Here is a 25,391-nt window from a genome sequence, read left to right on the forward strand (position 1 = left end):
CACACGGGTCACTGCACCTTCGGTTCCATCTCCTCCTCCTGTATGCTTTGATTCTTCACCCGCCAATTTCTCCTGCTGGGTTTCACCTGTGCCCTTAAACAGCATTTCGCGGACTTAGCGGTCTTTTTTCATTTTTGATGTGGCTATCGCTCCCCGGCAATGGACCCAGGGACCAAGGGGCGCAAGGTGTAGGGCCGTTCAGTCGGGCCATAGCGTGAGCAAGCCTTGGGACAAAGCTGAGATCAGTTCAGACCTAGGAGGTGCTGACAATGCGAGATTTCAGTCGCTGTTCCCCAGGTCAGCTGTACAGCATCCAGGAACCCCAGAGATTCATTCCATCCTTTGCGATCCGCCTCCAAAACCCGGGCCACAGCCCACCCCAGGCGGCAGGAAGTAACAAGCCTCTAGTAGTAGGACCTGGGACGCCTCCCAGCCGCCCACAGGCAGTGTCAGTGTGTTTCGAGGCAAGGTCCACGGAGGGCCCCAGCAACCCCAATACTAGCGCTGATCAGGGACGTCACAGCCACGACTGTGATGTCCCTGAGGCCTTCGTGCTTGTCTCCCCCTGCAGCCCGTGTGTGAAGGAGTGCACCGAAAGAGAGGATGGGATCAGACCACAGGGGACCCGTGCGAGCGAGGAGGCCCAGTTCTTTAGTTGGTTGAAGGGTCCCTTTTCACTGACCTCAACATGAATCTAAGTGTCTGCGAGGGCCTCACAGTGCCACTCCGGATGGGATGAGATCGATGTTTGCGCGGAGGCTCTGGCCCAATCTGAGGTTCTGGCCCAGCCGGGGCCTAATACTGCAACAGTCCTCTAGTGCTGGCCCGGGCCAGAGTCCACAGTGACCAGTGTTCCAGGGCAGAGGAATTGTCGGGCCCGGCCACCTGTAGTCCGTCCCGCAGGTCTTCTACTCCCCCAGGGCTTCAGCAATACAGCTGGGTCAAGAGGTGAGTGGGGGCGAAGTGCAGGTCTTGCCGGGTCCGAGTCAACGGCAGACGCTGGGGCCCTCAGATGCCACAGGAGTGTTCGGGCAGGTCCACAGAGCTCCATGATCGCTCAGCGTGGTACTCACTGCAGACCGCCACCTCGGTTTAGGTCCACAGTCCCAATCCGTCACAAGGCCCACTGCTTGGGCGCACACCTCCGGGGGATCGGTAGCTCTTCAGACGTCTCCAGGGGGGTCCAAGCAACGCCCGCTGTTGGAAAATGTATTATACTGGTGTTGTCATTTCATGTACAACTTATTATTCTTTGTTTTTGCTTCTTGCCTACGCATTCCTCACAGCGTTCCACTCAGCCTCGGTCGGGGTGTCTTGTTCAACAGCTCAGCCGCGCCTCAGACATTCCGCCCCTACTTGTCTAATGTTTGCACAACACTCATGACCCACAGGCCCTATACTAGATACTCCCTGCGCTTCTTATGCCCTTGTATGGTCCTAACTGGGACTGTATATAAGCCTGTATGCTGCGGACTGAAGCAGCAGCCTCTGTAGAATTATCCTTGTGTAGTTCTGGGACTCTGTCCATCTAACCCAGGTTACTATAATAAACTCGCTGTTTTGCTTCCAGATGCCTAGTGCCGCGTCTTATTCTGCTCTCAGGTAACAAGGCGAACCCGTAGGTCTAAGGCGTACCCTGTGCCGCTGGCCCCTCAGTTAGTTAAGGTAAGGGGCCAGTCCTACAGATGGCGCCCAACATGGGGCTCCTTCAGGGGTCGTAGGTCAAGCCCGGTGGTCACGGAGGGGTCAACGGTTGATGTCCGACGGAGGCGCCCTACATCGAAGCCCTGTTTTTCTCATAGACCGAAGGTCCCGACTGTGTACTCCTCGCCCGGTCTGGGCTGCCTGACCACGCCCCTGGCAGGAGCCCCCGGATGCATGTCTCTGTCAAAATAAAGTCTAAAGAGATGCGGACCTGCACCTGGGAGCGAGAACACCGACTGTAAGGTAAGGGTGGACTGATCATCCACCATCTCTGAATTTCTGTTTATGGTTCTGATTTTACTTTTGCAATAGCCAAAGGCAGTGGGTAAGCAATATTCTGCATGGTATAGTCAGGGTCTGTTACCTATTGCATTGTACTGATATCCTTGGGCACCGAAGATGCCGGGGTCCAGTAAGTTCCGAAAACTCTGTTGTTGTGTCTGTTCTCAGGACTCCGCACTGGAGGTATCATGGCCGATTCCCCCACTGGGGACACCTAATAACGAAGTGTACTCTGAGCATGGTATAGGGCCAATAGTTTGGACCTCCCTGCGGCAGAAGTATACCAGAGGGAACGCCGAACTCCAATGGCCGCCACACGGCTCTTATGAGCCGAAAGTTATAACATTTCTGGAAGAACAGTTGATGAAGAGGAAGGTTAGACCGGCTATGTACGATTCTGTTTGCGTTTGGCGGAAAAAGTTTGAGGAACGGAAAAGAAAGAGAGAGAAAGCAGAGCGTAAACAGGGAAAACTAAGCATGGCGGAAAAATCGATAAAATTTGACGAACAAACGAGGGAGGACAATATAGAGGTGCTAGACAGACAACACCGCATGACTACTGAGGGATGTTATAACATCCGGTCTCAGAAGGGGCTCAATGAGACTGAGACGGAAGATTCTGTAGTGTCCCTGTTGCTTGACTCTCCACCTGCCTATGCCCCCATGTACCCTGTACTTGCGCCAATTCCAAGTCCTGCTCCCCAGCCAATTAATGCACCACCCACGGCTCCCCCTCCACTGCCACCTGTCCTCCCTCCACCTGCCCAGACGAACATTGCCAGCCCCGCCCAGCCTGATTCTGGTACACAGAGAAGGGCCCTTTCGGTCCACAGTGCGCAGATTCATGACCCAGCACAACCAAGTTCCCCTCGAAGGCATACCCTCCGTTCCCACTCAACACACGACCTCCGAGAAAGGGAGGTCCAGAGAGAGCAAGTCCGGCGGTGGGTCTATAATGGATCCATTTACGGATCAGACAACATCTGGGAGACAATGTCCCAGTGGTCGGCTCTGGGGGACGTAGATGTCCTTTTCAATGCTGTAGTCCCTCGCGACTTATGGTTAAAGATACGGAAAACAGACCACAAGGGCGACCTAGGGGCCACTTGGCAAGTTATCGAAGAGACAGACCAGGGACGTGAAGGTGGGGTAAAACCAGAACAACTCATTATCGATCTGCCCACCAATATTATTAAGCTTATGAAGAAAATTATGCCTTTACAACTAATAAATTGGGATAAATTGCCCGGCTGTAAACAAAAGAAAGACGAGTCAGTCTCAGATTTCTTCACTAGGTTCGACCTAGCCTTCAATGATCACAGTGGACAGAACTTGGCCGCTGACGGGGCACAAAGATTATTTGTTGATAAATTTGTCAGTAATATATTACCGAAAATATCAGCCAGGCTAAAGAAAGTCGAGAGCGCTTGGCCTTTACAGTCCCCTACTGGTATTTTGGCCATGGCACAGTATCACCAGAATAGGGAGACTGAGGAGAAAGAGAAGGAGAGCAGGAAGGCTAAAGACCTTAAAAGGCGCTAAAGAGGTAACAGGCACCTGTTACCTCTTTAGTACCTGACTTAGGTAAGGGAGTTTGAGAGCTGGGACTGATAGACTTCCTGAAGAAGACCCATGTGACCTGTTGAATGGGGGCACTATTCGGTCGAAACATGTTGACTTTAGCAGTTTAAGGAGGGGTGTTACAGGATCCTGATTTTCTCCCTTAACACCACCATCCTTCATTCAACTTTTAATCCTGACCTTGGAACCTATGAATAAAGGTATGATAGGTATCCATGAGCCAGTTTTAACTTCACTAGCCTGACTGCACTTTGTTCTATCACTGTACCCAGTCTTGGGTTAACACTTTCTGTTGGGAACACTGTTTGTCACTTCTAAATGTGTTTCTGTCTTTGTGTTTTGTGTTCCCCTCCCTATGCTCCGCCCTGTGCGTGCCTACGCCAGGGCGTTTTGTAAGCAGACCCGATGATGAAGCATGTCACACACATTTGTGTGTGAGTGAGGGCAGTTTTTCAGAACACATAACTGTGCCACTGCTTGTTTTCATCCCTACTTGTGGTCGCTTCTTTCCACCCCTTTATGTGTGTTTAGATAAACAATGGGCTCAATTTAGACAGGGATAGTATATTGTCTTGGTTGAGAGGCATCTTCGGAGATTTTGATGGCTGGGTTTATTATTTTAGTTCTCCTCTACATACTCAGACGGAGCAGCTATCTGTGCAGGTAAGCGCAGGGGGGTGGGGAGACAAGGCGGGGATGTCGACAAACGATGGAATAGGATTTATATAATTTTCCCTATTTCTTCGTTTGTCGACTTCCGCCCCGCCCCACCGCACTTAACTGCACGGACCACCGCTGCTCAGACTCATTTCCATGTGCACCATTCATCATCTCACCACTAATAAAGGCAGCCCTGCCACATGCCACACTTCTTGAGTTAGAATAACGCACTTATTTATTTATTTATTCAAAGTTTTATATAGCGCGAACAAGATCTTTGTAGATATCAGAGCGCTTTACAGAAACAGGTGTAGGGGCAACAGGAGGGTGATTAAATACACTATTGGGTACAATATGGTAGCATAGTAGAATAGGATAGCAAGCTAGTACATATATAAAACCAGTAAACGATCAAGTAAATAATAGTACACTTCTGGTAATTTTGCCGGATTACCGCAATGCCTGCGATTGTAAAGCAAAAGAACTGTGTCCTGAAGTGTGATAAAGTTGTTTAGTTCCGGTTTCTTGCTTTGCTGGGGCGGACACATAAGAGCTGAGCTAATTTTTGGAAGACCACAAGATTGCGCTAGTGTACAAGGGGAGGTATGGGAATCTCAATATACTATATTGTGGAAATGTCCTGCTTTCACAGAAACTCATATACAAGCCAAACAAAGTTCAGAGACTTGAAGACTGGAGCACAAAACCAGACACCGGCCTAATTATTGTGAAAAAGCACCCCCTGCTCAAACCATAGTATCAAACAGATTGGGTTGTCCAGCCGCAAAACAAAGCATCTAAATACATGCCAAAAACGGGGTCAGTCTAAACTGCAATAAAAGAGGGGCCTAATTTGAGAACTGTTCAGGGACAAGATCCCCGCTGTGGCCTTTCCTCCCATCCTGTAGTCGGCCTTGAATCCCATGTGGCTGAGAGCCTGATCAGACTCTGTCAATTGAACATGATCTGATCATGCCGTTAATTTGATCGGTTGCCAGCTAAGGAGGCGCAGGCTGGCTAAAGCAGGGAATCTCTGTTTAATTTATTGTTTCTCTGCCGCCCCGCCCGGCAACAGGAGTCCGACCAATGCAATGGGCTGTGACATGCTACTACTAAGTGAGGGTGACATTATACTGTTCGCAAGAAAGTGTCACTCATTGTCGTTGAATGTCACGCATAATTGAAATTATGAAAATTTCACACATGGTAGCTATGTAAAGACATTGCCTCTTCCTTTCCCCTAGGTTCCTGAGGCGATGATGGTACAAACACTGACCGTTTATGAAAAGCATGATGATACTTACTTAGATGTTAGAGTTCAAACGCTAACAGATGAGGAACGAATGTGAGATTGCATGAAAATTTGCTTTAAAACTATTATACCAGCTAACAGCATGCACATTTATTAACTGCCATCTGGCTTTGTATTGTGCCAATGTAATACACAGGCCTGCTCAGGCTTCCCGCTTCTGAAGTATTCAGCCTCATTCGCATGTTTTGCACTATGAGCAAAGATTCACAAAATCACTAGTTTGTTTATAAGGTAACATTTCTTGTATATTTTCAAGGTCCTTTTTAGGTTTTGCCTCGCCAAAAAGATGCGCTCTGCGCATCTTTTTTGCGCAGCAAAAACCTAATGAGAACTGTAGTGTGGCTTTGGGTCGGCCCTCGTCATTCATTGGCTGGCTCCATAAATGGAGCCTAGCCATTGGATGAGAGGCCTGTCCGTCAATGCCGGACCAGACACGGGGGCGTTCCCGACATTCTTTGGCTTTTGCCGACGTCACGCGACGCCGGGAACGCCCCCGAGTCTGGTCCGGCATTGCCGGCACTTCTGCGTCTCTCCTCCCCCGTTTCCCGCCCCGTGACTGGCCGGCCGGCCAATCCTAGCGCGGCCGGCCGGAAGTGCCCGCCCCCCGCAGCCCGGGGGAAGAAGGAAGACGGCAAGAAGTATGGCGGCGCCCGCGGGGCTCCCGTGGCCTGGAGGGAACCCCGGGAGATGCGGAGGACGTTGCCGGTCTCCCATGCCGAAGAGGGAGACCGGAGAAGTGCCACAGAGATTGTCGACGTTGCCGGTCTCCCATGCCGAAGAGGGAGACCAGAGAAGTGCCGCCGTCGCAAGGTGCAGGTGAGTCGATTTGGTTTTTTTTTTTTTTCCCTCCTCTCTTCCCCTGCCTTCCTGCCCCAACCTCTCTCCCCCTGTCTCCTACCTTCACTCGTCGCTCGTCATGTCCTCCCGCAGACCTGACCCCGGCGGCACCGGGATCGGAATCCGCAGGGTTAAAAGGTGAACTTGCGCCACGGAGCATTTCGCCGGTGGACAGAGGCGCTGGTTGTGCCACTGCCACTTTCCCCAAATCCCCGATATAATTCTCAAGAGCCACATAGAGTTCAAGGGAGAGAGAATAAGAGACCAGAGAAAGAGGATGGTTGGGCGAAATCGATAGCTTGAGGAGAAGAATGGAGTGGTGATAGTTTGAGCATTTTTGTCAGGTTTATTTCTGGTTCCTTCGCATGCACTGGCGGTGTCATGGTGATGCATTCAGAAGGGGTCTCTGAGATGAGGCTTTTAGGGTTAGTGTATTGAGTCAAACATGCATGCAGTGGTAAGGGCTGGTCCGGTCAAACCACAGGACTGCGAATTGGGACTGTTTGGGTCATGTGGCTATTGAAGAAGGTTCTAGTATGCAGGTTGAAGGATGGGTAGCAATGAACTGGGAAAGTTAAGATCAGTGAACTTGGATTAGCAAGAAGCGTAATGAAGAGGCGAAAATGGTTCTATTTACCGAGGGGCCAACGTTGGGAGCTGAGAACAAGGCAGAGAGCAAACAGCAAGGTGACAGGGTTGGCACACGCAAACGGAGCGCGAGACTGCGTGCATTTACTGAATTTCTCTATAAGAGCGAAATTGATTTCGTGCACTGGTAATTGTGCAGTGGTCTGGAGGTGTTATGGTGAACATTGATATTATATACAGCTATACTGTGTGGGAAAAGATTGATCCAGCCCTTGGATGTGTCGAGAGGATGCATTTACTGAAGAGGAGATATTGGCGGTATGGCCTGGAAAACTTAAATAGGAGGCTATACTGTATACATTGTTACGTCGTATATACAAACACCAGAGAACCGAACTTTAATGCATGCCTTGAGGTTGGTTGTGTGTGCTGGGGTTTTCTGGGTGGGTCATTGCATTAAGGAACCAGCTTGCGTGGATGCTCTGAGGGATTATGTGTTGCACGTTATGCATCCTGTACATTTGTTATCCTTTTCTAGGGGCGGATGGAGTACCTGGTGAAGTGGAAGGGCTGGTCTCAGAAGTAAGTAACCAATATGACTCGTTTAACGCCACTTATTCACTCGCCACTCTGTGAAGGAAATCTCAGACCCATTTGAAAAGTTAGTGCCCTCGACCAAATATTAACATCCCCCCCGCCCCCCCCCACACACACACACAAATCGTCCTTTCTTGCGACAGTGTGTGGGCCCGGTGGGTTAATCATGTCTTCTCGCGTTCCAGCTGAGAATGCCCCATTTGCTGGGCCTGGTTGATGAGAGGCACACTGATAACGTATTGTACCTTCCACCACCCAGACCTTTAAGCCAACAAAATATGAAGTAATTTGAAGTGGGTATTGACAACTGGGGAAAGACAACTACATGATTGTTTGATAGACTGCAAAGGCACAGTGGGGATGCTGTGTAGGCTTTTTTTTACTGAACACTCCCATAATATCCAGGAAAACGGCACTGCCGGCCTGAAACACACCCATCGCTGGGGAAAATAACTTTGCCGTATGATTTAAATATGTTTCTCACAGAGTGTTGATGAATCCGTTTTGTACAATAACCTTTGCATTTTAAGAATTTTATGCCAGCTAGCCTGTGAGCCTTATTTTTCTCTTGTGTGGTGTAACTCTGTAAACCAACAGCAAGAACTGTTGGTTTGTTTCCAGGTTTCATGCATGTCACAGGGTAACTTGAAAGCTCTGGCTGCAAACTGCCTTACATTTGATCCATGTGTTCCCCGTACACCATGTAGGAGCTCTGCCTTTGGCCCCCCTCACTCAACCCCCTAACCCAAGCTCCCTTCCAGGCTTGTTTATTTCCCATCTTGGAGTCTTCACAAGGGGGTTCTTACTCCCTTTTTAGGTTTTGCCTCGCGAAAAAGAAAAAAAATTCAGCACCAAGGACAGAGCAGGCAGCGTCCTAGTGCAGACCATACTGGACAACACGGTACTACAGAGTAAAGCTGTCTCCTTGTTTTAAAGGTTTAGAAAGCTTTAACAGTGAACACGGCGATTTCCCATCGTGGGGTAATGTAGGTATATTTAGACACAACAGGGGCGGATGTACTAGCTCCCTGCGCCACACGTACATCACTTTTTGTGACGTGCTGGTGGCGTATTTTACTGCTCTGCGTCTCTCCTCCCCCTTTCCCGCCCCCTCCCGCTTGTTTCCTGATGCTGGCCTGGCGTTATAAGAGAGGGGGGCGTTATAAGAGAGGGGGCCCTCCCTGGATCCTCGGGGCGTGCCAGGGTACACCTGCAACCAGCACATGCCCAATCTGGTAGTACCTGACCAGCCTCACCTGGGCAACTCTGCATAGGCCGCGCCCCTGGAGGGGTGTATGAAAAAGTCATCTTGTGGCACTGCCCCCTCCCCCTTCCCTCAGTGAGTCAGTCCGGCCGTGCTCACCACCTCTAAAGGGGTCCTCACCTCACGCATAAACAAGGACTGGGGGGATTTGTGAGGGGCAGAAGACAGGAACGAGGGGCGGCGGGAAGGGATGGCGGAAGAGGGAATGAGGGAGGAAAGAGGGACTGGAGGTGGGGGAGGAAGAATGAGAAGCGGGCAGAAGATGAAACATGAGTGGAATGAAGCAAGGAGGTAGCTAGCCTAAGAGATTGAGGAAAACGAAAAGTGGGGGCCGAGAGAAGGACTGCTGGGCAGAGAAGAGAGCAGTATTAGCGAAAGCGAGTCAAGACGCCAGAGAGATAGAGACACAATAAAGAAAGTGAAAAGCGATCGATAAAAAAATCAGAAAGGAGGCGAGGATGAGGGTCAGCCCCTCCCTGGGTGACATGACAGTGGTTACCGTTGCCTCAGACCCCCTCCAACGACCCCCCTACCCCACACCAACAAACACACCCCCCTCAGCTCCAGTGCATAGAAAGAACCCGCCCTACAGGAGGTTCCCTCTCCAGGAAAACAAAGGTATTGTGTTCCACGGACAATACCTGGCCGTCCCCTCCTGGAAACCAGAGTCCCGGAAGGTGCCTCTTACTAGGCTAGCGCCCCCGGCTAGGGCCAACACCTCACACTTAGCCGCTTCCCCAACAAGAGGCTCTTTGTAGGTGAACATCCTGCTGCACCTGCTGCGGTGATCTGTGTGGGCGGATGGATGAGTAGGTGGAAGGATGAGCGGATGGATGAGTGGGTGGATGGATGGATGAGTAGGTGGAAGGATGAGTGGATGGATGAGTAGGTGGGAGGATGAGCGGGCGGAAGGGTGGGTGGAAGGATGAGTGGATGGATGAGTAGGTGATGAGTGGGCGTATGGATGTGTGAGCGGATGAATGAATAGGTGGAAGGATGAGTGGATGGATGAGTAGGTGGGCAGCTGGAGGGAGGGACGAGGGAGCGGATGTATGATGAGGTCGGCGGGCGCCTGCTTTGATAGATGAGTGGGTACCGGAATGGACAAGTGGGCAGCTGGGTGGGTGAATGAAGAGATTGGCAAGCGCATGCGTAGATAGATGAGCGGGTGGATCAGTGTCTGGGTGTTCAGATGGGTTAGATGAGTGGTTGAATTTGCTATTGTAAATGACTGCCATTTATGTTAAAAAAAACATAAATAAAAATAATGTCAAGAGCAATGCCAATAGCTCTAACTTTAACAAAGGCAAAACCATTGCATTGTAAATGCTTGTTATTAGTTTATCTCATGTGCAAGGACCGTGCACCTGTTAAGCTACATTTCGGTTCCTGCCACGTTTACTCTCATTGGAAGCAATGTATATAAAAAAAATATAAAAGCCACGTAAACCGGATTGGGGCAACATTAGATTCTCATTACTTTAGGTACTTTGCATAGCAATTTTGCACTGCGCTTACTTTGCTTAATAAATGTGTGCAGACGTCACTTAGGCTTATTAGTGTTTCCTCTCATCTCTTCAACAATTGGAAAATTTTCAAAAAGTTTTTTTTTAAAGAGGTGACAAAAGTCGTGACAAACAAACATCACTTATCAGTATAGCAGTTATTCATCAAACATAAAACACAATGCTTAAATTGCGCCTATGGCTGCAGTTGCTACGCACCAGCACTCATTTCTGCTGATCAGAACTTATTTCTAATCTTTAGACAGTGACTAAGAGGAGAGAGGGAAAAGGAAGAAAGAAGGAGCAAGAGAAAGATAGGAAAACAGTGACATAAGGAGATCGTAGGTATTTTTAAAAACCAGCATGGGTAAAATGAAAACATATTAAGTGTGGTGGAAAAAAGAGGCAGACAGTGGAATCAAGAGGAAGCAGCCTTAATATTAGGCAGTGAGCACATGAGAGAAACACAGCTTTGGGATCTTTTTAAGTTGAGCCTGTGCAGCGCATGCGCTCCTCTGCGGCATGTTGTATTTGAGTATGGAGTTGAAGCTCCGCCCACTTTCTGCCCATATTGGTCAATAGCTTGTGTCAATGCCCTTCGTAAATGCTGACTTTTGATTCGTTAATAGGCTTGTTAGTCCCTCTTTAGTACCGCCTTGTCTTCATTAGTAACCGCCCATGAGGACTGGCACTTTTACTTCGGTTGTTACATGCTACGTCTTTTTTAGTCTGTAGGACTATTTTCTTTAATGAGTTTCCCCTACTGCAGGCACAACATGCGTATCTGCAACATTCAGCGCGCCATGCGTGCTTTCACTTTCCGAGCAGCCCGGGCAATGGCAGCCGCTTCTTTGAATAGGTCTCGCATTTACAAGAGTTTGAGCTATTGGCATTGTAAATGACAATGCCTTTTATTTATGTGTTAATTAGCAAACAGATCAAAATAAAAGGCATTGTCATTTACAATGCCAATAGCTGAAACCCTAGCAAATGCGAGACCTATTTCATTGCAAATGCCTGTTTTTTAAGCAGTAAAGCACTGTAAACACATGCGAAAGGACATGAAGTACCACTAATAAATATACTTAAGCGGACACAAAGAGGGCACGTTTCTAATGTAGACACGAGCAAAACGCTGCAGCTAAAGGCCTTGGAAAAGGTAAAGCTCGGTGCTGACAATGGAAGCAGCAGCCAGAGCCTCCATTATATTCCAGAATGTTCCTGCCACTCGGTATGACAGAGCCAAGAGCACAGTCTCCGCCGCCGCGAGGTGAGATGAAGAGATAGACCTGGGTTTTTAGGTCACAGATATTTACGGCCTGTCCTCCGCGCAGTCCGTCTGAAAGCTAAGTTATTACCCCAATTAGCAGGCTTTCACCGACCATGGCAGCCAGGCTCTGCTGACAGATATGGGGAGATAATACCTGAAAGATGACTGGCAAATGTTTTTTTCCCCTTCCGACCTCGATTTTTCCTCGCACTGGATGTTCCTTATCACGCATTAGTGTAATTAGTCAACCATTTTGTTGGAGCTTCGTGACCTTTTTTGTGCAGAGCTAAACAAGCACTGGCAAAGACAATGGGTGTCACCTTAGAGACCGTTTGGCTCTGAAGGTATCTATTCTTCATGTTGCACAGCATTAAAACATATGTGTAAAGGTAGGAACGATTTAAAACAACAAACAATGAAATAATAAGCACGATGACGCGGCCAGAGGGCAGTGTCATTTTATAGGTCCTTGTAGGAGCATGTAGGCACGCACCATCAAAGTGACAAGGCCCACCGGCCGCATGATCGCATTAAAAATAAATAAATAAATAAAATAGTCAGTGGTATCCAAGTAGCAGGTTGGGCAGGACAGAAGTAGCAACAGGGGCAGGAGGGCAGGGAGTTCAAGCACAAAATGAAGGAGAGCAGTATAGAGGAGAGTCAAGGTGCTAAGAAATACGGTGACGACATGAGGTTGCACAGAAGCACACTGGTGAGAGAGGGCAACATGAATGCAGGTGGGGGCCCAAAGCACAGGGGTGAGAGAGCGATAGAGAGCACGAGGGAGAGAAGCACACGAGGGAGACAGCTCAAAAACACATGCACGTTCATGAAAAAAAAGAAAGTAGCTCCCGAAACCTAAGCAGTGAAAGGACACAACTACTTCGGCCATGCTCAAAGGAGGGGCAAATGTAAGAAGAGGAAAATTATCCAGCACAATAAGAGAAGCAAGCAAACAAGAGTGACAATAAAACTAACTAATAGTAAGCAATGGGTGAGCTCTAAGCCCAATGTCAGCTAACAAAATGTCTTGCAAGCAACAGCACATGTGCTTTCTCAGGCAAGGCCTAAAACGCATGTTTGAGCAGAATAAATTAGATTGCTAACGCTTCTCTTCATTACTAACTGAAGATATATAAAATAGGCCTGGACGAAATTAAAATTATGCAAGCGTAATTTTGGGAATTTCAATTGTGAAGTGAAATTGCCAAAATTATGCCACGTTGCGTAATTATACCACAGTTGGTGGCACAATTATAGTGTGGGAGCATGGAAACAACACAAAAAAAGGAACACAAACTTCTGTTTGTGGCAATTGTGGGTTTTTGCTCTTTTTTTTTAGCAGAATGCATTCTTATGTAAAAAAAATGGCGCAAGGACTCATTTCTCGCTAAAATACGGCGCTGAACGATTGATTTGCATTTCACATAATTACACACACTACACATAGTTTTTCTGAAATTTTGTATGATTACACTTCAGCAAATTTAACACGCCCCTAATATAAACCCGACCCACACGAATAGAAATGATCAGGTTTGAGGTTCTGTGGGCCTAACTAGATCACAGAGATGCACAGTGAGAGCCAGCGCATAATTATGGAGAAAGTGGAGTTTACTATCTATAATTGGGGAATGGTTTCACAGGGGCCATCACGGCTGTCCTAAAGCTTTTCGTCAAACAATTAAAACAAGCATTTACAATGCAATGGTTTCGCCTTTGTTAAAGTTAGAGCTATTGGCATTGCTCTTGACATTATTTTTATTTATGTTTTTTTAACATAAATAAATGGCATTGTCATTTACAATGCCACTAGCTTTATCTCTCGCAAATGACACACACAGAGCCCCCCACACACACACCCACACAGAGCCCCCCACACACACAGCCACACAAAGCCCTTCACACACACAGCCACACAAAGCTCCCCACACACAGCCACACAAAGCTCCCCACACACACAGCCACACAAAGCTCCCCACACACACAGCCACACAAAGCTCCCCACACACACAGCCACACAAAGCTCCCCACACACACAGCCACACAGAGCCCTCCACACACACCCACATGGCACAAGCAGGCAACAGGGGCACATGGAGGCATAAGCAGGCAACAGGGGCACACAGACGCACAAGCAGGCAACAGGGGCACACGGAGGCACAAGCAGGCAACAGGGGCACACGGAGGCACAAGCAGGAAACAGGGGCACACGGAGGCACAAGCAGGAAACAGGGGCACATTGAGGCACAAGCAGGCAACAGGGGCACACGGAGGCACAAGCAGGCAACAGGGGCACAAGCAGGCAACAGGGGCACACGGAGGCACAAGCAGGCAACAGGGGCACACGGAGGCACAAGCAGGCAACAGGGGCACACGGAGGCACAAGCAGGCAACAGGGGTACGAAAACTGAGGCACAAGCAGGCGACAGGGGCACGAAAACTGAGGCACAAGCAGGCGACAGGGGCACGAAAACTGAGGCACAAGCAGGCAACAGGGGCACACGGAGGCACAAGCAGGCAACAGGGGCACAAGGAGGGACAAGCAGGCAATAGGGGCACACGGAGGCACAAGCAGGCAACAGGGTCAGGAAAACAAGCACAAGCAGGCAAAAGGGTCACAAGCAGGAATTGTAATTTAGACGGGGCTGAAGTGGAGAACGGTCAGTAGGGAAGTAGTGCGGCTGGTGCAGTGGTACCAAGCCGAAAGGTGAGAGGGGCTGTCTGCACCCCAGTTTGGACAGTTTCCACTACCTAACAGGGATTGGTGGGAGGGGGGCGTACTTCTTGCTTGCTTTAGGGCTGTTACTTCGGGGACGCAGTGCACGCTCCTGCCTGATGCCGCCGGGACACGACAACAGGCAGGGAGAGGACAGGCTGGAAATTCTGGTGGAAATGCAAGAAGCTGTCACGTCGAGTTGCTCTCACCTTGTCCAATATCAAACAAGTCTCTGCCACAGCAAAGCCAGGTGGAATAAACATGGAGAAGGCGGTCTCAAAGTCGTAGACCCCCACTTCCGGAACCAACCAGAGCTATCCTCGCGAGATCAGCTTAACCACCTGGGGGGTGCAGTGAGCTCCTGCAGGGAGGGCTGTGAGGTGCAGTGAACTCCTGCAGGGAGGGCTGTGGGGTGCAGTGAGTTCCTGCAGGAAGGATTGCGAGGTGCAGTGAGCTCCTGCAGGGAGGGCTGTGAGGTGGAAGGAGGGCTGTGAGGTGGAAGGTGGGCTGTGAGGTGGAAGGAGGGCTGTGAGGTGGAAGGAGGGCTGTGAGGTGGAAGGAGGGCTGTGAGGTGGAAGGAGGGCTGTGAGTTGGAAGGAGGGCTGTGAGTTGGAAGGAGGGCTGTGAGTTGGAAGGAAGGCTGTGAGTTGGAAGGAGGGCTGTGAGGTGGAAGGAGGGCTGTGAGTTGGAAGGAGGGCTGTGAGGTGGAAGGAGGGCTGTGAGGTGGAAGGAGGGCTGTGAGGTGGAAGGAGGGCTGTGAGTTGCAGGGATTCCTGCACTGTGGGCAGCATCTCCAGAAATCACAGAAACATTTGTAATGACCGGTAAATAAGCCGGCCCTACCAAAAGAAGCAGCATATAGACATGTACACACGCATACATACAGAAAGACAACTTGCCCAACTTAATGGTGCATTTAATACACTGCTCCGCCACCCCCAAAAAATGCTGATCAGTGAAAGATTGCACAGCACATGTAGAAACTTTATATACTCATGCCCTACAGACCCGATTCCAGGCTTAAGTAAGGATGGGCTACCTTTGATTAACTGAATAAATACCAAAAGTGACTGGCACACTTACTAAAGCCTTTGAGAAAGTAGGCCTCGAGGCTTTGTAGATTCTATGGCAGAACAGCTCTACGTCTTGCAATATCATGCGTCTTAGCGCATTGAGACCCTCACGGGTGAGTAGTCATGCTTTATAAGATTAATGATTGATTGATTGATTGATTTATGTTCAATTGGTGCACCTTTAATCTAGGCACTGGCTGTAATTGTTATACAAAAAAGCATTTCAATAGAAAGGAAGGGGAGCACAATGCCTTACAAGACTAAAGCAGTGATACAAGGTATATGGGAACAACTAAACTATGCAGAGTACAGAGAACAGACAAGTTTAGCCGGGATGCTCAGAGGTGAGTATTAAAACAATAAAGAGGAACAGTCCAGCATGTATGTCATGAAACGAGAAGGAATATTTGTGTATCAGGAAGGTGGGCAGATACTATCTAAATTTACAGACATTGATGATTAAAGAACAAACTACAAAAACACACAACTATATTTCTGAAAGCCAGACTAGTTCCTTCTAAGTAACACACACCGGCATGAAAGGTGTTTTAGAAGGGCTACGACCTTGCTTATGTACGCAGGTGTGAACAGGGGGAGCCCTAATCTAACAGCACACATACAACATGTCGAAAATGCTTGTAGATTAGATAGTCTATTGCGCAAAAGTACGGACACCAAATGGTTACACTCTGTGTTGGAGAGGAGTTCTCCAGCTATCGAATCGCTGATTCTAAGCAAATCAAACAAGCCTTGGAAAGAACCTTTTTTTTGTTTTGTTTTTTAACACTGGGTATCGCTCTGATACGACATTAATGTTTCACATTAATGTCGTTTCAAGTTCTTAGTGGGAGGCAGCATTTTACTTTCGATTGCAAAATGACACACTGTTGAAGTTTCACATCGTGTGACTTAAGCAGACAGTGCCAGTAAAGAGAAGTCAGGCCATGGGCAAAATGAAGTGAACACAACAGGATGTGAGTATATACATGGGAGGGGGCATCCGATCCAGTGAGAATGTTGAGAATCCAGAGTAGAATGCAGAATAGAGGAGTGGGCAACACCCCAAGGACAGTGCAGACCACTCTACACACGGCAGAGCATTAACAGAGAACACAGAGCAGGTGGGACAATGCAAATCACAGGGCAAGGAAAACTAGACCCCAGAGTGCACAAGACAAGTAGCAGTGCTGAACGCACTGTGCGTGCACCAAAAGTCTGGAGTGTGCAAGGTGTATGCCAACCAACTGCAGAATGTACTGGGCAAATAGCACTGCTCAATGTACCTAAATGTACTAGTCATCTAGTGCAATGCATTGGGAAGTGCACAATGCCATGCAAAATATGCGTCAGAGCCTGTGGCATAGTGAAGTACAAAGGGCAGATATAATGCAGGGTGGTTGAGAACACTTGACATGCAGTAGCACCTTGTAGGGTTTTGTGTATATGGAACATAGCACGATTCGTAGTACAGCACATTAAACCAGATATGACAAAGGGGCCTCAGGTACAATGGCAAAACAACACTAATTATATCCGGTGCCAGTACACAGCGTACAAAGCACAACAGAGGCCCACATGCCCGATGCAGGTCCAATGACACAGGGTTCACGGATCAGGGTGCCCGACCATCCGCATAAAGCAGGGCAGAGAGCACAAAGCCGGGCTCCGTGCGCTGCCTGTGCCCCTCGCACACACATGGGCCCTTCAGCCACTACACACTGTGAACACCGAGGAGGGGTTCCCCGAGGAACGGGGCGAGAGGGCATCACTCACCGGTGCAGCACCAGGAGGAGGGGGACCCGCCGGGGAAGCTGGGTGAGTCGGGGGCCATGCAGACACTGGAGACGAGATGCGGGCACTCCATGACGGTGGATCCAGCTGCTCTCACTGTTGTCAGGCCGGGCAGCAAAACAAGTATAAGAGTTTGTGAAAACAAGCCCACAATTAAACCCACAATCCCTAACGCTCATCAACTTCAAAACTCACCGGACTGCTCCCAGGAGGCGGTGGGGGCGCTTGCGGTGTCCTTCCTCTGCCGGGGCCTGGGCTCTCTTCTCGGGTGCCGCGGGCGGGGCTCTCCTGCACCGGGGCCTCGCTGGCGGCCGCACTCCTTTCCCCCGGGCACTTTTCCCCTGGCAAAGAACAAGCGGCGGCGGGACTTCCGGCTTGCTTGCGGCCCGGCCGGACCAGATTCGGGGCCGTTCCCGGCTTTTGGCTGACGTAGCATGACGTAGCCAAAAGCCAAAAATTCTCGGGAACGCCCCTGAATCTGGTCCGGCCATGACGGACGCCTCTCTGTTCCAATGGCTAGCCTCCATTTATGGAGCTAGCCAATGGAACAGAGGGCGGATTCCCGAGCAACATACTGTACTCATTAGATTTCTCCTGCGCAAAAGCTGCTTTTTTGCAGTCGAAACCTAAAAATAAAGTGACCCACGTTAGTGAACCAGGAAAAAGAGACCCACCTTTGCAAATGAAGACAGTTTCGAACTTGTGAAGACGCTGTCAGGGCCTGACTCGAACCCAAATCAGCCCTGATAATTGAGTCGGACCAGCCCCGGGAGTGGGGGGTTGTGCAAGTGTGAAGACCTGCTACTTTTGTTACTTTGGGCCGATATTGCAGCACTGCCAGAAAAACAGCCCCCAGTAACAAAAGCGCTCCCCACTGCAAAACCTGCCAGCACCCCTTCCAGCCTCCCAGGGAAACGCTCGATGCCCGCTACGGCCAGTCCGGCCCTGGACGCTGTATATGTATTTTTCAAGGAATGGGAGACCGCCTGCTCTTGTGCCTGCTGCAAGCAATGTTTCAGGGAAATCAAATATAAAAGCAGGCCCAGTAGACAATAAAACAGGCACACAAACTGCTAAAAAGCCGGCTGTCAGATCAGCCCACCGGGCACTGCCTGATCGCCCTATGCAACAACCCGACTTCGAGAGGTCTGTGGGTTCGAGACTGACGGCGGGAAATTGTTTTTATTTGACATTTGTATAGCTCACGATCTGCCTTTTAGTATACCACTGCCCTCACCGTGTGGCCCTAGGGTGGCTTTCCAGGTCGTTGCGATGTTTCTAACACAGATGCCCTGAGCCTGCTTCATAAGTATCTCTCTTGCTCCTGCCCTTATTGTTACCTCGGAGGAAACCCCGCTTGAAAGGGACCCTGCACTGACCCCTTTCCGCAGCCTGCCGTCGAACACAAGAGCATCTCCAGAGACCTTCCCGCCCCCGACACTAGCCAGCAGGGCGAACTGGGCTCAGGCCCAGGGCGCCAATCATCAAAGGGGCGTAAGGAGCTGAGGTGATGCAGACAGCAGAGTACCTGCCACCGGACTCAAGTGATTTGCATTAAAATAATTTCGCCATTTTTTTAATACCATGCTGCAGGCTCTGTTTTTTTTTTTTTTAACACCCCATCAGCCTGCTTTCTTGTCCTCTCTCCCCTTGCTGCTACACACTATTAACCCCACCCGCCTCCTACAAACAGCTTGGCGCCAGGGTGAAGAGCTAATTAATCGGTGTGTGATTCAGGTGAGTTGGGGGAGGGTCAGAGATATGTGTGCGGAGGAGGCTGGCCACAATTTGATGTAATCAGTCAGGGACTGGCTTCTGAACACAAAAGTGGCTCGCCTCCGCCCCATTTTATTCACAAGCGGCAGCGGGCGCCGAGCGTCTTTCCACCAGGGCGCTATTCTGGCAAAGGCCCTCTCTGCCAGCAGGTGACATCTTTTCAAGGCACTTGTTGCCAATAATGCAAATGAGGCTGTTGGAGGTGTTGCCACATTAGCGCCAGGAGCAGGGACGCGACACGCCCAAATCTATTGTCTCTTCTCCGAGGAGGCGGGAGTGGGCGGGGCCAGTGGTGTGATGTTGGGGTCGGGATTAGCATCTGTGTGAACTGCCCTGGGTTTGGGTGGCAGGCCAGGTGTCTGGGCATCACGTGCGGCAGTGGAGTGGCCGGTCCCATTGTTTTGGTATTTGCAGCAGGGGTGGTTGTGTGCATGTGTCAGGAGTGGCGGGAAATGTGCACTTTCAGTGTGTGGGTGTCACGCTCAGCAGGGTCAGGTTTGTGGCCATCACAGGGTGTGGGAGTCTTGGCCAGGGCACGGCAGGAGTGTTACTCTCCCAGTGCTCTGGACAGGGTGTTAGAGAGACAACCCTGGTGTGTAAGCCCCCCTGACAGAAGAGCGAGCCGCCTCAATCTTTTTGGGTCTGTGACAGGAGCGCGCAGACTCGGTGGTTGGCTGTATGTGTCAGGGACGCTAGTGTCACGCGTGTGAAAGGGACAGTGCATGGGTGTTTGTTTAGGGGTGGCAAACCCGGAGTTTGGGGGTCCTTTGTGAGAGGTGACAGGCAAATTATGAAGCCAGGTGGGAGGAATGTGCCGGTTTTGTATGCGCGTGTTCGGCTCTAGGGTGGCAGCAGGGGGCGGGGCTGGGTTGGGGGGTGGGGGGTTGAAGGGGCCACTGATTGGGTGCCAATATTGGCCGCAGGGTAACAGGCCAAGAGATTATTTCATTATTTTGACATTTTTTCACTTGTTTAACTGTCTGAGTATTGGTTACTCCTTGTTAGTACCAGTTTAACAACCATACACAGCAATACGCAGCATAAAGGTGACCAGTCGGGGGGGAACGATTTAAAAACGCCCCTGCTGCAGAGGTCCCTGTGCATCGAGCTTCCAGGCAGCATTATGAATGTCGAGGTAACTCTGGTGATAAATTAAAGCTGGCCCCGTTGACCAGTGACGTGAGTGTGACATCTCAAGGTTGCGGGAACACGGGGATACAGGTGTCTGTGAATATGACACATCTGGTCCGGCTTGCTTGCGGCCTGGCCGGACCAGATTCGGGGGCGTTCCCGGCTTTTGGCTGACGTAGCATGACGTAGCCAAAAGCCAAAAATTCTCGGGAACGCCCCCGAATCTGGTCCGGCCATGACGGACGCCTCTCTGTTCCAATGGCTAGCCTCCATTTATGGAGCTAGCCAATGGAACAGAGGGCGGATTCCCGAGCAACATACTGTACTCATTAGCTTTCACCTGCGCAAAAGCTGCTTGCGCAGCTTTTTTGCAGTCGAAACCTAAAAAGCTTTTTATGAAGTACTCTGAGAGGGGAGAAGAGATCCAGTTAGTTGCAGCTCATGGAGGCAAAGGGCAGATCCAGCAAACAAAGGCAAAAAGGAAGTACGTGCCCCAGATGATTGGAATTCAGGGGACTTAAATGAAGGTGAAGCGACGGTTAAGCAAGATGAGCTGCCTACCTTTGGAAGGTACTGCCTCTGACACAGTGGCCCAATAAATGTGCACATGTTTGCGCAACCATTTAGACAAGGAGGAGGGAGGGAGGATAAGAGCCGAGGACCTTCGACCTTCACTGGAGGGCGAGGTGGATAACCCCCTTGAAATAGACACCAAGATATTCACATTAGTGGGCAGATTCGCTAGAGGCCAAAAAAAGTAGAATATCATAATAAGCTTTCAGAAAAGTCAGAACCCCCAGCAATAAAATTAGAACTGGCAGTGATTCATAAGGAGGGGAACTCTAGATTCTGAGGTGCTTTCACGATGGACTCAAAGAACCATTTCCCTTTTAAGGAATGTAAACTGCACAATCACGGACACTGCTCTATTCTCAATGATAGGATCCAAAGCTAGAAGAACAGGCGGCTCTGAGGCAGGGCCATTGGCACAGGGATGTTTATTTAGTGAATCTTTTATAATAAGAGCCTGGAAAGCTTCTCAATGCTAGATAATGCCCAGGTGTCCTTTTGAAAGAATTGTAGGCCCAAGATTTTCAAAGGGGCAGATCAAACCAGAATGATAGTCCTACTGGGCAACCAATGACCAGACCAGAAAAGTTGGTCGAGAGGAACAGCAAGCCAGTACTGCAACCTTACACGCTTCTTAGGAAACAACAACGGCACATTTACAGGTAAGAATAATCTTGTTTTCTCACATAAAGTTATAGGGGAGGCAAGTGCACTTTGTCCACAGCTGGTATGAGAAAGAGTTACAGGCTTCCATATAACGTTTCACAGCGCTCCAGTACCAGAAAGGAGTTCCAAGCCTATAGTTTTCTCCGAAGAAAGCATCCTTTTAGAGATTGAGGTTCCGGACATAGTGACTAAGGATGCAGACATTTGCACGAGAGGAGTTTTTGGGAAGTTGTTTCCTTGTACAAAAGAAAGTTGATGGTTATCAAGCAGTCATAAGCCTAAAAGATATCAACTGCCACTTGAAGATGGAAGGATCCATCTGCGATTGGAGGAGGGTTTTGCATACAGGACTTTTAATTCCTTCAAGTCAGCTATTTGGATGGGACGTTTGACAGTACAATGAGCTACAGGAGGGGGACGAGCTACTGACACCTACTAGCCTGTGAGTTGTTGAAAGGTGTGCATATGTTTAACCCCAAGAAACCAGATACAAATGTGTTCAGAAGTGAACTTAGTTCTTAGAAATTTCTTGAAAAGGCTTAACAATGAACTTTCAAGGAAGGAACTATCAGCTAATCTAACAACTATAATTTTCTGACTGACACATCCTTCTTGAGAGTACCAGATGGGCAGGTCTGCGATTTATTTGGTAGAATATTTAATCCAGATGGATTGGATGGCTGGGGGTGGGGGGAAGGGGGGAGGGGTACAATTCCCTACTGCCAAGAAGACAAAGTCCAAAACTTGTTTTGCCTTTTACCTATCTTTTCTGGATAACCCCAGGTTATGTGTGGTAACATATCTGAAGACAGATGAAGAAGTCACATGGAAATTGAGGCTAGGGAATCTAAGAGACTGATTTAATTCCGGAAACGTCTGCTCCATTTCAAACGGGCTACATTGGTGATGCAGGGACTGGATGTTGACTCGCACACACTTTAGGAGTGATGACTTTTAGGGAATTCCTGTTTGGAGGTAGTCTGGAAGATATGCGTTTTGCTAATTGTTCTTCAAACTCTGTGTTTAAAATGTTATATTTCAAACGTTTGTGGATGTAGCGTCCTTGGTGGCGAGTAAATATTTGAATAAACAATATGGTGTGGTAACAAAACATCAAAGTTTAAATATCACCCTGCACATGCATCAACTCCAAAATATTGATTACCCAGTCAATTAGAACAACAAATCTATACGTTGCTAACTATTCTTACTTTGATGATATAGTACAAGTCAATATTTTGAAGTTCATATATGTGTAGGGTAATATTTCTATGGTTGATATTTTGATGTACAACCCATGATCCTCGCCTCTCATCCTAGCATAGAATGAAACAAATTCCAACTATTGAGTTGAAAAGTAAAAATTCTAATAAAAATACATTGTTCCACAAATAGTTTGTCTTAGGAAGGTATAGTCAGAGTTTTTTTTAACCTTTTACCTCTACCACTAGTCATTTGAAATTCTTTGCATATGAACTCAATTCTGTATGTTGTCTGATCCTAGCGTCATCGCTAAATCCAAAATCATATTATTAAGGCATAGGAAGATTAAGTGGTTTGCCCAGACTAATATGATTTTGGCTTGAGCAATGGCACCAGGATCAGACAACATACAGAATTGAGTACATATGCAAAGAATTTCAAATGCCTAGTCATGCCTGTGTCAAACGTATTTGTGTATTCACCACTTGCTGTACAAGATCCATGATCATCTCCTAACCCCTCATGTGATGTACAACATTCCACTTCTTCACAGCTATGTTCGTGCTATATAAATACCAATACATATGTTATGGCAGTCCTCCATATCTACATGTCCTCCCTACTGAGGTGGAAGATGCAGAATTATTGTGTATGTGGGGAGTCCATGATGGGTTGTGTGACTTTAAGGAAGAGGAAATCTGTGTTTGCCAATGTAATGTCATTGGCTCTGGCAAGCTTGCCATTTTAGATTGGAATGGGAATTATAAAGTAGAGATATCTGCCTTATAATCTGTAATTGAAGGATAGCATGGAGATTAACTAACTTGACTGAGCCCAATGAGGTGTTTGTGATTACAAATATTGGGCATTGGAAAGACTTGGGCATGATAACCTGAAAGGTGTCCCGCTGAATTATAGGGAAAGGGTTATAGATATTATGAATTAGAAGGGTGAACCTGGAACTAATATCGCCACCTTAAAGCCATTAGAGTGCCAATCCTTCATACTATTGTGAAGCAGGGCTTGCACATTTAAAAGAGTGGCCTCTCTGTGCCTTATATGATGTATTTTGTTTAAGATGAGTGAGCTACGGAGTTAGGATCGGCCACCCATGAATGGAATGTACTGTGGTTTGGAGGAAGGTAGGCAGTACAGCAGGAGTTTAAATAAAGTTCCCTCTGGGAGGATATTAGTTCCTTCTGGATGGACATCAGTTTATAGTTGCCTTTAGTGAGGAGCATATTTGACACTAGTGTATTTCTCTGGATGAACTTCAGTTCCCTTTTCATGGTTTTAGGTTGCCAGATTCCTGGTTGGTATCCATAGGGGTTTCAATGGTGCTCATGGGTTTCCTAAGCACACAAGTGGTTCAAAGTTGCTTTTGCTTCAGTGTAGATTGTAGAGTTGAATCAGCCACTAAGGTTGTCGAAGAGGTCAAGATTATGTTGCAGAACACAGTAAAATGCAAATCATCTTACTGTGGGCCAAATATAAGGTTATTGTTTGATCCCATCATTTTACAATAGGAAATGACACTTCACTTGCTAGCTCAGGAAATAGTGACCATTGATTAATGAATGGGACCACAGTTTTCATGTGGCTCGTTCAAGGGGTTCAAGATGATGGCCCCTCGGAGGAAATATGCGTCCATGGACTGTACTAGTTGGGGATTAATCGAAGACTCTGGTAAATTTGTCTCTTGGGATAAAAGAGCTAGTCTTCCAAGGGAATGCACATGACCTACCAAAAAAAAATATTCAGGAGAAACTGCAATTTTCCAAAGCATTTTTTGATCTGAGATGGCTTTGGTAGATAAACAATGACTAGCAATCGGGGTTTAGTATCAAAGTTTCACTGAGTTTTAGGGGGAATGATTGTTGCAACATTGTAGCACAGGTTGGATTACTGGAATCTCCTGGACTTCTTTTTCATTATGTTAGACATTCCTATACGTGAATCCGTAGTGTGCTTACTGTGAGTCAGTGCTTGCATAGGGGTCTAGCTATATTTTTGGTCATTCTGTCAGGTACACTTGACTTTTTTCATATTATATTTTATTTTTTCGTTAGTTTTATGGTCCGGGGACTTCCAGAAAAACGTACAATATTTAAAAATAAACAATGTTCTTGCTGCAAAACCTTCCCACTCACTTATTCATTCATTCATTCAAACATTCAATACACTAGTCTCTAGTGTGTTTTTGCTATCCAAATGTTCATCAACAAAAAACAGGCAGTTTTCGGACAAATGCCTATCTGGGCGCTGCAAGAAAATCATTGTTTGTGGCAGACAAAGTAAAAAATATATTGGAACCTCAATAAAAATAAATAGCTGCATGAAAACTCACCATTTCTGCTGCAAGTCTGTAAAATATCATTCACTCAATGGCCAACACAACTCAGTCTTGTAAATTCATGAATCAGAGACAAAAAAATTAATGAATACCAGTTTTGACATTGTTTTGTAAGATGTTTTATGAGCATTGTTGCATTCCCATGTGCCATGCCTTTGCTTACACATTTTCTATTAAATGGTATATATTGCTGAAGGAGAGCACACACAACAAGCACAATCCAATGGGTAGACATCTCACACAAGATTTAAGACTAAAATCGAACTAAAAAGCACTCACCTTCTGCTGGGCTTACTGCTGCAGGAAGGTTTTCCCAATCTATGGTCTGACTTCGGGACGGGTGAGGTGAAAAACTTGCCTCAATGCCATTTTCCTGGCAAGAAAAAAAGGAATTGCAATCAAGAAAATTTTTATAAATCGTCTTTATTGGTGTTTTCACATGTTTATACATAATACAATCTGCCAGCTTTATTATACAAAAGTACAACAGTGACATTTACACATTTGAC

The 25,391-nt window shown here is 47.9% G+C and overlaps 1 protein-coding gene across 1 annotated transcript in view; it reads right to left on the reverse strand.

Moving 5' to 3' along the window:
* GSTCD (glutathione S-transferase C-terminal domain containing) overlaps positions 1 to 25,391 on the reverse strand; it is a 991,325-nt gene that overhangs the window by 643,817 nt on the left and 322,117 nt on the right. The window contains exon 5 of the mRNA XM_086962035.1: positions 25,162 to 25,255. Coding sequence (XP_086818161.1) covers positions 25,162 to 25,255 — 94 coding nt within the window. The remainder of the gene's footprint in view (positions 1 to 25,161; positions 25,256 to 25,391) is intronic.

This window comes from Lissotriton vulgaris, chromosome 3_1, assembly GCF_964263255.1.
Source record: "Lissotriton vulgaris chromosome 3_1, aLisVul1.2, whole genome shotgun sequence".
NCBI lineage: Eukaryota > Metazoa > Chordata > Amphibia > Caudata > Salamandridae > Lissotriton > Lissotriton vulgaris.